Here is a 14,268-nt window from a genome sequence, read left to right as displayed (position 1 = left end):
ACTATTGCTTGGAGATGATTTTGTTTTAATCTTGACTTAAAAGCTGACCACATGATAAATGACTAGATGACTGTCGTCAGTGGAGTGCCATGAAAGACTGTAGTGTTGACGACGAATCAATGTCTGATGTCTCTACACAGAAAAGTATAGTTTATAAAACTTTCATTTTGTAAAACGCAATTCCATCAACGGAAAAAACAATTTTTAAAGGTTATACAATAATGAGAAATGATGAAGACGTCCGTGTTTATCTTTATTCAAAGAATATAAACGAGAAATATAAACGAGAAGATAAGTGATTAGTTAACTGTCGTCAGCTGAGTGGCGTAGACGAGAGTTTATGATAGTTACATTTATAGCTCGTATCCTCACTCTCTTTCCAGGGAACAGTACATAAAACAAATCATCAAGAACCAATTTCAATTACGTGAAATACTATTCAAAGATAGAAGACAGGTTTTTAAGCGACAAAAATGTCATGATAGTTAAAAGCCATGGAGACAATATGGGTCGGGGTTGAAACGACAACAGACTGCTCATATTACTCTTGGATGTAATTGAATTGGTTATAATTGGTTATGATTGAATTCAAAGTTTAAAGTAATATGCATTGTCTCATTTGGTCATTTTGTTTAGTACAAACCCAGTTAAACTTCAGTTTTACAATATGTTTTATAGTCGGTTTGGAACCATCGAATAAAGATTCGGAAATGTTGACAAACTGTCATATAGTTTTGTATATGATTAATTCATCGTTTTTATTTGTTCATCTAGTTGTAATTTTTAAATTTATGTTCATAGCATTGCAACGTCACTACCCATGTTTTCAAACTGTACTACATGTATAATGTCATATAATTGTATTATTCCGAAATGATTAACATGGTCAAGTTGTCGATGACTAAAACAATTCCCGCACGCACGATCTAAATGGCTCTTAAAATCTGATTATCGCGGTACGACTCGAGGGACAATTATCAAAATAGATTTAGTTAGAACTGCTACAGTAAATGGTATTATATTTGCTTTATATTTTAGACTAAAAATGAAACAATTCTTTCTGAAATTCATTATCATTTCTTATTAAATAGCTTTTGTCAACGAATATATTTCAACATCGTGCTCGTAAAGAGGTCCACATCTTATTATTAAGGATGTGCCGTACTTGTATTGATCACGGAGTTTGTCGAAAGTTTAAAATAGGAGTATTCTTCCTATCTTTTTCCTGTGAATGTATACAAATAGATCAAGTCCGGTTGCTGGTCTAAATGAGATTGTGGATGGAAAAGTTTGGACTCGGGACAAACCTTATTTATTTTTGCGTCAAAGAAATAATGTATGAGTTCAGTCTACATTGGGGAATATACTCCAGTAAATCTAGGATTTCTATAAATAATAAGATTCTCTGTACAATGATTTCGAAGCACAAGTCAATGGTTATGTGTTGACGTCACAATACTAAGGTAATAACGTGGACTTAAAGCACCAAACTTTAAACGTTGACTCCGACATTGAATTTAATCAAAAAGACAGCCCTCGCTTGAGTTTGTCCATGACTTTTAGTTTTGTTCGTCTGGTTTTACATTCACGACTATAAACATTACTACTAGTGCTCTATATTAGTTAGCATAATATCCCATTAATCATATATCCCAGGCAGCTTTGTGGATCCACCCTCTCATTCTATATGTATTTATCTATCTATTTTTATCTTTCTCTCTCTTTATCTTTAATTTTTCTCCTCTTTCTCTTCCCTTCCTGTTCCTCTCTCTCTCTTTGTCTCTCTCTCTCTCTCTTTCTCTCACCTGTACTTGCACTTGCTCATTTTAACTTCGAAAACATGATACAAATTTTGGGGCGGTAATCTCCCTATATCATTACCGTTTTTAATTGCAGTATGTTAAAGGAACCTTACCGGCAGCGGGGTTAAATCAGTCTCTCCCTCACCACTTATCAACAAATTTGCCAGCCTATTGTTTTTCCTTTCGCGTACATATCTTCCCTATAATACAATTAATTAAAAGACACAGTCATATACGGATTCATTACACTTGGACGAGGGTAAAATGTTAACATTATTATTAACATCATTACATCATTACCATCTCGTTATTCGGAATATCTCTGGTAACATGTTACGATAGGGGTTTCATTATCAATGTTTAAGCCTAGCTTAGTCAGAACGTGCTGTATGTGTGTTTTTTTTTGGGGGGGTGGGGGTGGGGGGGGGGGGGCTGGCTATAAATGTGAAGATCATTTTCGCAGGAGTACATGAAATGTTTGACAACACATCTGCCCTTCCCGTCTAAGATCTCCCGTGATGGTTTACATATATAACAGATAATTAAATCACAACAGAAATTCATATGATAATATATATATATAATATAATCGTGTAAAGAGGAATTCATTAATCATACATGATCCACCGATCTCCCTATATTATTTATTAACTAGCTGTCAGACGACATCCATATTTTGTTTCTACACTCTTGGTGAAAAGAGATGGCCTTTCAAAACAGATTCCAAAATACACATAAAGGGAGACAATAAAAGTGACCGTTATAAATATAGAGACCACATGTTTATAACGGTCACTTTTATTGTCTCCCTTTATGTGTGTTTTGGAATCTGTTTTGAAAGGCCATCTCTTTACAGTGGCCCAATTATCTGTTTCCCTTGTGTAGTTTTTATTGCCGGGTTAGACTGTAAATTCGATATAGTCAAATAAACAACAGACCATCTAAACTTTCTAAAACTTTAATACACCGTGGGAAGGATGCGAACAAAAACATAGCGATGGTATTCACTAGTCTATATTTTACTTCCCAAAAACGGAATTCTAGTTATAATAGTTACCTTCATTACGAAAGTAAGGCGTAAGCTGAATCTGCCTGAAAGCAAGGCTAAATGTGGATGAGTGAGACTATGGGAAGGGGGTTAAGTGGGCTATATTTAACCCCATTACCCCGGTTAAGATAATAATCTTACCCTGTATTAAGTCTTTTTCAAGTTAAATCTCCTAGTTCACGACGATGTTGAGATGTGAAAGCTTATCCCCTTGCATTATGAGAGTGTGCTTAAAATCCCATCAGGATTGGGTTTTTCCTCTTTATAAGATGTTTATTTTTTCGCACTGCGGCCTCAGAAATCGTTAAAATTCTCTTCGCTTGCAAATAGATTTTTCAGACCATCACACTCAGCTGCAAAGTATAATGCTTATTAAAGCAATATCTTCTATGGAGTATAAAGTGAAACAAATATTGAAATCATCCCTGATAATGTAATCACAGTGTAGGGGTATATACCAATGTCTAAAAAAATTGTATATTTTCGCTTTGAGATTTCCCTTTGTAGGTGCCCTTTTTCCAGAAAGTGCCCTTTTTTGGGTCCCCCCTCACTTTGGAAGTTGCTCGGCCGCCCCTGGTATGCACAATCTCCACTCCCTCGGGAGCATACAGCCAGGCGTTACTTGATGCTCAAAAACTGTTTGACCAACAATGACGGTCGCATCCTACCGGGTACCCATTTAACGGATGGAGATTAGCAAGTGCAGGTTAATGAAAAAATTCTCCGATAGATCGATAAATAGGCAATTGGACGATTTTAACCAGATGCTACACTTATAAAACGAATATCAAACATTTTATTTTTCGTTGTCATGAAATACCAACGTAACGACAAATTTATGAATTTAGTCTAGATTTGTCAATTTTTTGGAAGTTTGCGGCAAAAAAAAATCGACAAATGAAAGAAACAAAATTACCCAATACCTTTAAATTAGCTTCACGTGAACTGTTCTCCTTGAGTTTTCATTGAGTTCTGTTTGTCATTGAAACGTTTACTGAATATACTGAAGGAACATGTGCATAAAGACTACCTGCCTGTAAAGATCTTTTTTCTTCCCATTTGAGTGCCCCCCCCCCCCCCCCCCGCCAAATTTTTTTTTATCTACATAATCAACTACAGTCCCTGGTCGAACGAAGCAGTAAATACTTTAGTACAAGTTTAACTGTATAATTTATTAGTGTGGCCAAAATTCGGAACAGATATGGACCACTAACTCAACATTGTTCGGCATTAAAACTAATCTGTCTATATTTAGGAAACAAAATAAAGGCTTAATTTATGATTTTTCATTATCATTATGTTTTTATTTTTTTATTACTATTTTTTATTTATTTATTTTTTTTTTTTTTTAGGGGGGGGGTGTACAAATATTGGGAAAAGGCTGTCGAAATACACCAAAAATATACATTAGCTTTTGACACTGATATAACTTTGAACTGTATGCAGAGACTTATCCAGAAATTATTAAACAGAGGGGTGGCACTTGCATGGCATGGTTGAAATGAAAAAGAAAGGAGGGAAGAAGCGAAAGGGCAGAGATACTTGATGAATAAAAGTGAAGGAGAGACGGGCGTAGATGAATACAAAGTGGATGACAAGTGAAGATGAAAGAGCGAAAGCGACAGCTGGACGGCCTGTATATTTTCTGTATAGTACCAATAATCATTTATGTAAAGATAAAGTACTGAATCATTCACTATAGTGGACAACATGAAAAGTTGTTAATGTAAATATTAAAGTTGTTTGCGGTGAGTCTGTGTGTACTCAATTCACAGAAGGGTAACACAGATGATTTAAAAAGAAAAAAAAAGAAAAGTACCGACCTGTCTAGAAGTGTTATTTGACAGTTTCCAATGTCATTTTGATATACCACACTCATGGATAGTGTAGGAAGATACTGTATTTGACACTTGTTGATGATGGAAATGGTCATGGAATGCGGTCCATAGGGGTATGTAAAATTTGTAAAATAGTTTACAAATTTGATTTGGGCAGAAGACAAAAATACAAAAATAATCCAATATCATTAGTTTTCATATCTTTGTCACAATTGATCTTCATATTCTTTGCCCCATCATCTTAAGAGAATTCTCGAGTCTAGAGTCTAGAACGAAATTTCATCATTCTGAATTACATTTTACTTCTTGTATAACGTTCATGTCTACTGTTCATTTGTGCTTAGGGCTCTTAAATTAAATTAGATTTATTAATTTAATTCATAAAAATCAAATGAGAAAAAAATTACATCGAGAAGTGTGAAGGATCTAACACGCCAACAACCATGTAGCTACATAATAGAGGATCCATGTTAAAAAGGACAACATGGTGATGAAGCAAACAAAGGTACCAAAATCATTTAATTCATCAATTCTAAATGCTGAGTCGCACATGACTTACACGAGTCGAAGTCTAGAAGATGCTGTTACTGCTTTGACATGCCCTTTAAGATTAATGTGAACCGAGATGGGGATCTCGCAAGTAGACCAGACGGTACGTAGACTTGTACATTGACGGAAACTCTTGTCTTGAACTTGAGGTCTATCGACTGCTGTCTGAGGCCACGATTACTCAGCATGTATGAGAGCCAATCTCGGTATTCCTACACCCGTTCAAGACTTTTCTAAATATTTCTTGTCTCACTCGAATAATAAAAAAATAAAAAATCCCCTTTCAAATAGTGATTTACTACTCCACTTCAATTAACTGCTGTGTGCGTCACGTACACAGGTGAATAAGTCAAATTTGCCACGTTTGATTCATTCTGAATGCCATAGCTTAATTTAAAGGGTTGATGACACGAATCGAAATAGATACAAGGGTGTTGTGATGAGGCTAAAAGTTAAGGCAAAAACTGTCGGCTGCAAATCGCTGATTTTGTACAATAACTACTGACGGCCAAAAGAGTATATCCAGGTTGGGGGGGGGGGATATTTGCAGAAGTGTGTCTTAAATGACATCCTCTTTCACATTATGATGCAATCGAGGTGAAATTTTACCATCAAAATATTGGCAAATTTGGGGCTTCCAACACTTCAATAATAATATAGATATTTATATAGCGCCGGTATCCCTCAGGCTCTGACGGTCATGGCGCTGTACATATTGCCCTGGTTGAAGCCGAGCTGCCAAAGTAACTAGCGCTAAAGCACATTTAAACCTGGGAGAGTGGCAAATGTAGATTAACGTATTGACAAAGGACATCATTGGGAGTGGAGATTGTGCACACAGTGTGTGCGGACAAGTGTTAAATCCAATAACCGGGGTAATAGTATATTTGTAAAGCGCTTAGAGACTTTCGTATTAAAGACCGTCACCACTACTGGGCCAGAAGGGAGCCATCGAGGTCACTGTGACAGGTGGCTATCTCATTAACTCAGCTCTCATTTAACATAAGAAAAAGAGGATCATGGGGGACCAACAGGCACCGATTGGGGAAGTTTTCTATATAGAGGGAGCAAGTAGCTACAAGTATGGCAGTGTGCCTTTAAGCGCTATATAAAGCGGAATATTAGTAGTAGTAGTAGTGGCGCGGCAGGACTTGAACCTCGTATCTTGTGATCTACAGTCGGGTGACTTATCCACTAGACCACAACACCTCTATAGAAGTTCTTGTGGAAGTTCTGGTAAACAAGTCAGTCATGTCAGTGAAGTGGTGTATCTAGGTATTTCGGCACCCGGGGAAAGCACTGAAATTGCGCCTCCCCCCCCCCCCCCCCCCCTCGCCAAATCTTGTTTATCTACATAACTATTCAGTCGAGCGAAGCGACCGCAAAACAAAAACATTTTCACTATATTAAATACCTCGTCATCAAAATAGACACTGCCTGATTATGAAGACTATCAGGCATCTCGTTCCCAAGAATAATCATATTTTTCCGATGTTGCGAGAAAACGGAGCGAGCGAGCACAAATGGACACTTTAGTATCGTTGAAATGTTATTTCATCACCAAAATAAACAGCTAAGATGCAAGCAAGAGTTTATTCTGGCAACTTGTTGCTGAATATTAGGCAGTGGAGTTGCTAATTTTGGATATCAGCGGATTTCTATTATCTTCTCGCTCAATAATAGTGGAAGAAGTAAACAAGGTAACAGAAATTTAAGATTTCTTTCAAATGCTCCCACAAATGTCTTTTTTACACTGCAGAATATATTGAGGCCCAAGGAGCGTACCGACGAGAATTAAACATTTTCTTACCCTGTAAAAATGCTGTTCATGAAGCTATAATATTTATTTGGACGCAAAGTTACGAGATCCATCTGAAGCAATACGCTTGAAGGAGCAAAACGACCGATCTTCAGAAAATGTAAAACCCTGAAAATCTTAAACGTAATGGGGGTGCATACTACTTAAGGTCATGAATCTCCATCTCTCTTTTGAATTTGTTTGCGCGCCCTCTCTTGCTCTTGCAAATGTTCAGACAATCTACTCACTGACGGGGCTGACAGCTGTCAAACAACAAAACCTGGAAACAATTTTAAGTAATAGATTTTATGACATATGCTCCAGTGCCCATTGCTCCGCCTTAAATTTAAACTTTACGCTAACCCTAGCCTAAAATTGAACCTAAACCCAATCGCAACACAAACCATAATGCCTATTACTACGAGGAATCATTCTGCTAGCATTATTACATTGATGCATACGCCAGCGATTCAGAGAGCAACGTTTGTACTGCCGATTTTTCATCAGTCATTATTTTGTATTAATAAATGGCGCTTTAAAAGCTGCATCATTCGCTGATGCATGCCTATGTCAGCAAATAATGCCACGACGTGGATCCTACAAGGTATTTACAAGAAAAATAAGTCCAATGACAAGACGTCGTGTGCAAAAAAGAAGCATGTTCCATCAATTTAGTTGACGAATTAAAACCATAGGAAATGTCGCCGGAGCATTTGTCAGATCACCGAATACAAGTTGTACGCAGAAGCGGCAACCGTTTACAACTTGCGATTAAGAGCTTGCTTTTGTCTCCCTGATGACTAACACACGTATCACAGGTTGCTGGCTCTATTCCAATGACTAACTACACCGATGGGGTCGCACTTGTTCACATTCTTTTATTAATAGAAAGGAGGGAAACCCAACTAAAGAATAGAACTCTCATCCAATTAAGACACAACTTCACACAAGGGAACTTACTATTTAAATAGTCATTGATTACTATTTTCTCTTGTCATTGAACTTATTTTTCTCGTGAAGTCCTTGTAGGATCTATTTCATCAACGACTATCAAATTAAATTTTGACATTTGTTTTCTTTTATAAGCAACACTATTGAAAACAGTTACTAAGTATATTAAATAACCTTATCGTTAGTTCAACGGTTTGCTCCGTCATATATTAATTTGTTAGTGTAATTATTTCGATTCTCTTTACTGAACGAATCTTCAAGCTCAAAGTTGTCGAAAACAAAACGATGACCAGTGATTGTAGCAGATGGTTACTATGCTGATATGTTAAAGCCCCACTGTCCTACTTGTAGCTTCTTGCTCCCTCTATATAGAAGACTTCCCCAATCGGTGCCTGTTGGTCCCCCATGATCCTCTATTTCTTATGTTATTTGAGAGCTGAGTTGATGAGATAGCCACCTGTCAGTGACCTCGCTGTGCGGTCTAATCCCTCCTAACCACACTAGTGTTGATAAGCTTTAAGGTTTATTTGTAAACTCTAAGGTCTATACCTTATTATTATAATATCTGACGTATGCATGGAGGTATCGATCTTAATAAAAAAATTAAAAAAACGGAATAGAAAATACAGATATCCGTCGTAAGTATAAAAATAATATAAGCCGATATAAGGTATCCTAGCGAAGACTTATATTATTGAAATATTATCTGACAGTATGCAACAAAGCAACATTTCGAAACTAGATCAATTTTATATGAACTAAATCCAAAAAGCAAATCATAAAGCAGATATGCCTTTTGGCATGGCTGGCCTGACTGGAAAGCGTGCATTGTGAATCCTCTATTTTCACGCTTTCCGCTTTTGGACTAAAACCACAATTACAGACATCAATGACAGGCAACTGTTTTCATTGTGCCGTGAAATAGTTTTCAGCATTTGTACGTTTTCATTAACATAGTTTTAAGCGGATACGCTTTATCGTATTGACTTAGAAGATCATCTCTCCTGTAATGATATTTTCGTTTGAAACACTCACCGTAAATAATGTTTGTGACTTAAAGGTACTGTGTCCCTTTTTGCAGCCAACCTCAAATTATGTAGAACTTTGCAAGAATTATGAATATATGTCCTATCTGTGAAATTTAAACGTTAGCAGTGTCCTAATATCTAAATTATGCAAGGAAACCCGTTTACTTGCTAGATTTCACTGTCAGACACTATTGAGTGACTTACTGACTTTTTCTTCTTTGGTAATAACATACATAAAATGAGCTGTAAAGGGTACATTAGCATTTGTCTACATCAATAACCCACTTCTTGTGATGGCCAAAATTAAACTGATTGAATCTTTGCGCAGCATAAAACGTATGACCATTCGGTACAATGGTCTGAAAATCAAGACTATTACTTATTGGCTCTATAGCTCCTAAGTCGATTTGACAACTAATAGTCGTTATTTTCCCACTTAAAGACATTTTCAAGCCCCACTTTTTTAAGGGAAGTTCTAAATTAGTATCATCTTTCAAATGCCGTTGGAATTTAACCTTTTCATTTTTTTTTGGCCTGCAAATGGGACATAGTACCATAATATCTTGTCATGTGTCAATTCTTGCACTCGTTACTTGTTCTTTCATCATTTGCCGTTGGCTCTATAATCACCAAAATTGATAAATCACAAATCACTTCTGTAATGCACTAATAATTCATGTGTAATTTATTAATTGATTATTTTGCAATTCATGAACTATTTTAAGATTAAACAGAACCATCACTAAAAGGATAACAATAAATTTGTAATTTATTCTGACTACTGGTATCTTTAACATAGCCTTGAATAAAAGTAAAAGAGAAACCCAGAACCTGAAAATTAAACAATTTTGGTGTTAATCTGGATTTCTGCTCTCCAGATTGAAATAATTTGTTGTTGGTAGCAGATAATTTGATATTGATGTTCCCAATGCTGGCCAACTTCCATCTTTCGGCCCTCCCCCTAAATAATGTCCGAGTTTGTTTGAAATATGGCCATGCTTTGAAATCATATAAACTGGTCAATTATAGACAGACCATGAAATTTGAGAAATTCCGTTTAATAACTCACTTTGTATCATATGGAAGAGATATGGGTTCGCCAAAAACGGAAATGAGTCACTACTTGTTTGATTTGTTATGGGAGTTATCGATCAGGATTTAGTACTTGGAATACCTGGGAAAATAAGAGGAAAAGGATTCTGGTAAATATGATAACATTCTTCTTCCCATTACTCTAAAACAGGAAATTCTTGTGTCATTCGTGATTCAGAGAGCTTTTGTGAAACCCACTCCCACGCTTAAAAGATTAGTTTTATTCTGATAATCTAACCGACTGTACGGGAATTCAATGGAACTCATATAACATCCTACAAACTAGAAAAGATTGATCTGCAAGATGAAATGAGTTTCCCAAGAAGACATTTCTTAACAGGTTTAGTTAACTGGTACATAATAAGTAGATTACTTACACCGTCAAAATCTGTTACTAATAAACCCGTATGAGCAAGCGAGTGAGAAAGGAAGATAGTCAATTTGAAAGGGATTTTGAGAAGACGAACCTATTTAGAGCGCTAAATGTTAACCTATCTCGTTTCTACGGTACTAGTCCAGTTATTTACTACAATGGTCTGTTATCATGGTTATACATATTCCATATGATCACAGGTAGACGGTGGTGATGACAAAGTACTATTTTAACAGTTGCAAAGGGTGGTACATGTATACATAATTACATCCCCTTTTGCATCCCTAGATTAAACACAAGCTCGTAACAACGTAAACATGGGATGAGATACCCTCACGATTTTTCATCAGAAGTAGAACCATTCAATAAAATATTTCCATTGGACATTGATTATTGTCAAAATCGAATAAAATGGAGTATGTATAGATGAATATTTTTATTTTTCTACTCCATGTGACCTTTTATCTAGAGGTACAAAATATCTATACCAGGCCCCGTCTTATAAAGAGTTGCAACTTGAAATAAATAGCTATTCCTATCTATTAACTAAGTACACAGTTGCGATTAATGTTCAGTTGCGATTGATTTGAATCAATTGCATTTCTTTATGATACGGGGCCCAGAGCGTGCTTTACTTACCCTTCTTGGTTGTGCTAGCCTCGATGATGGTCTTGATCTCCTTGCTTCTAGAGCTTGTCTCAGATCCTCTCTTTCCATTTCCCTCTCGTCCAGCCTTGCTTCATCCTCTAACCTCAGTACTAAATCCTCCAGGTTGGTTCCTTCACCATCAGACGGAACCTCCCTGGTCGTCGTCGCCTCATCGTCGGCCTCGTCGACGCTGCTAAAATTCCAGAAGAGCAGAAAATCATCATCCAAAAAGTTAAGCGAATACGAAGGGTCATACGCTTCTGGCGCTGATGACGTCGTCGTTATCGACGTGAATTCTTCGTTGTTTTGAGCTTGTTGGTGACTCCGAGTCCTAAGAATAACGGCGTCGGGATCGACCTCGGCGATGGGGTCCCGCAACGTCCTCTGCGGGACACCGTCGACCACCGCGACGAAAAAATATAGCAAAAAGTAAGCAGAAACAGACCCGAAATGTCGAAGCGTATTCGTCCTGCACACTGAAGGCATATTCACAAAAATATATGTGTTTTGAATCAAACAAAGACGATGTATGATGCGAGTTGCGTTATTCCTGAAATGACCTGCGGTGATCTTGACAAGTAAATATATACAGGTTGTGAAAGAAGACGGGCAAACTTAGTGGTGTTGGTTGCGATGATAGTAATCCAGGCAAGGTTGGGGTAGAAAATAATAAATAACCAGGAATGATAGGTGATAATGAGGTGCAAACGAGCGCGGTGTAGCCGCCAGCCAGTATCAATCAGTCCGCTGGGATGATAATTGTGCGCGAGGAGAGTGGGAGGAGGTGGGGTGTGCATCCATATTGGCCCTGTATGCGTGTTGAGTGTGTGCGTGGCGGCTACTCGAGTGAATCAACGACTTATGTATATGACCTGCAACAATATAGCGACTAAGTTTCACAGAGAGGTGTGGACTCGTCGATTTCAGTTTGTAGGGGTGTGTCATGTCGTTCTTTTGTTGTGCTCTGGCTTGTATATAATGTTTCAAGATGCGTATGTTTCAAGGTGGACCTAAATGGTTTTGTCATGATTTGTTATTTGATGCGACATTTATATCAAATGATTCCATATATTCTTACCAATAAGCTGGAAAGAAAATATTTTCACTTTACAAGTTTGATTGAATTTAGAACCTTTTCACCACTCCAAGAATATCAAGCTCTTCCGTCATTTCTGATTCTCTAAAGAATAGACCTATATTTTCTAATGGCAAGTCAGGGTGAGTTCGAGGAATAGCGAGATAGATGCGTAGAGAAATACTGCAGTTCTTGGCAGGAGAAATATTTGAAGAATTAAACTTTACTAAAGGGGTTAAAGGTACTATGTCCCATTTGCAGGCCCAAAAAATGAAGAGGTTAAATTCCATCGGCATTTGAAAGAAAATGCTAATTTAGAACTTCCCTAAAAAAGGGGATTTGAAAATGTCTTTAAGTGGGAAAATAACGACTATTAGTTGTCGAATCGACTTAAAGGTAAAGACCAGTTTTGGAAACGCCCCCCTCTCAAAAAATTTAACGGAAGCTCTTATTACCAATCTTGTGAAAGAATATGTTTTGACTAATACGTGATCATACAAATTTTGCCGAGAAACCGCCTCCTAATTGATATATTTGGTAAATTATTATATCTATGTGGACTTGATAGACATAACGCACGTGTCGCGCATGTGTGCGTAGTCCCATAAACATCTTTATGTGTACAGTGCTTGTAACTTTACCAAGACTGGGCCAAATTTCTTATCATTTTAATGATTCAAGAACCTTGCAGTACACACCAATACGTATATGCTAGATGATCAACCTTTTCTGATCGATTCCACAGCGTTTCTTTCATAATGCAATCGCATTCTTTAGGAGCTACACACACAAATGTATATTGTTGTTGTTGTTTTAGTATTTAGGGCGTGTGTCATTCAATTATGAATATTAACGCCGAATTCATTTTTTTTGATAATTTTAAATGGGAGCAGAAAAAAGGAGGGGAAAAAAAATCGACGCTGTTCAATTTTTCGCAATTTGCGGAGATTCCAGACAGGTAAGTAATAGTCTGATTTTCAGACCATTGTACCGAATGGTCATACGTTTTATGCTGCGAAAAGATTCAATCAGTTTAATTTTGGCCATTACGAGAAGTGGGTTATTGATGTAGACAAATGCTCAGATACCCTTTACAGCTCATTTTATGTATGTTATTACCAAAGAAGAAAAAAAAGTCAGTCAGTCACTCAATAGTGTCTGACAGTGAAGTCTAGCAAGTAAACGGGTTTCCTTGCATAATTTTAATATTAGGACACTGCTAACGTTTAAATTTCACATACATGACATATTCATATTTTCTGCAAAGTTCTACAGAATTTGATGTTGGCTGCAAAAGGGACATAATATCTTTGGTAGATAAAATGAATGAATGAAAGAAAGAATTAAACTTTTGAAATCTGAATAGATAAGCCACCGTGAGACTGAAAATTAGACTACGGACATAAATTTTAAAAAACTTTTAATTGATATCTGGCCGCCCAAGGGTTGCAATTAGACTGAGATTGCGATCAATAATTTGAGACTATTCATAGAGCTGATGTAATAATGATTAATCGGACACGCAGGCTTGCTCGCTAATTGGCAACGCTTTGCCGAGGTTCCATTAACACTACAAATCGATGTACTTCACTTCATTACGAACTGATTTGATGTCAGTACCCAATTCTTCGAGGAACATGTGATAAAAAGGACGATGAACGATGACTCGTAAGCGATATTTTAAAAGAATGAACAAAATTACTAGTTATCTTTATATGGTAAGGGGCATAATTCGTAATTGAGTTGGGCCAATTTGCGTCAAAATTGTAAGGCATATTATTGAGACAGAGGCAGATATTGACGATTGCTCTCAGTAGAAAAGATGGGGCCTGGATTCGGGCTTATGTCTCCGCATCGTAGGAGCTCAAGCTGAAAAGTCGAATTACTGTTACTGTAGTACAAAATACGTGTAGACAAATATTTGTAATGAACAAGTTTAGGGGTTAAAACCCTGCTGGCTTTATAAGAGTGCAGAGAAAATACAGGTAGGTAGCCTTCATTCATATATATATGCATAACAAACACGCCAGAAAAATGCTCACCACTGGCTGTATAGAACACATTGA

At 36.9% G+C, this 14,268-nt stretch overlaps 1 protein-coding gene across 1 annotated transcript in view; it reads right to left on the bottom strand.

Moving 5' to 3' along the window:
* Positions 1-12,003, bottom strand: part of LOC764722 — an 83,498-nt gene extending 71,495 nt beyond the window's left edge. Inside the window, exon 1 of the mRNA XM_001201179.4 lies at positions 11,119-12,003. Within this exon, the coding sequence (XP_001201179.2) occupies positions 11,119-11,613 (495 nt within the window). The 5' untranslated portion in view covers positions 11,614-12,003. The remainder of the gene's footprint in view (positions 1-11,118) is intronic.
* Between the last annotated feature and the right edge of the window lie 2,265 nt (positions 12,004-14,268).

This window comes from Strongylocentrotus purpuratus, unplaced genomic scaffold (genome assembly GCF_000002235.5).
Source record: "Strongylocentrotus purpuratus isolate Spur 01 unplaced genomic scaffold, Spur_5.0 spur5_scaffold_8, whole genome shotgun sequence".
NCBI lineage: Eukaryota > Metazoa > Echinodermata > Echinoidea > Camarodonta > Strongylocentrotidae > Strongylocentrotus > Strongylocentrotus purpuratus.
Note: the sequence above shows the minus strand (reverse complement) of the source record. Positions and strands in the feature narration are given on the sequence as shown.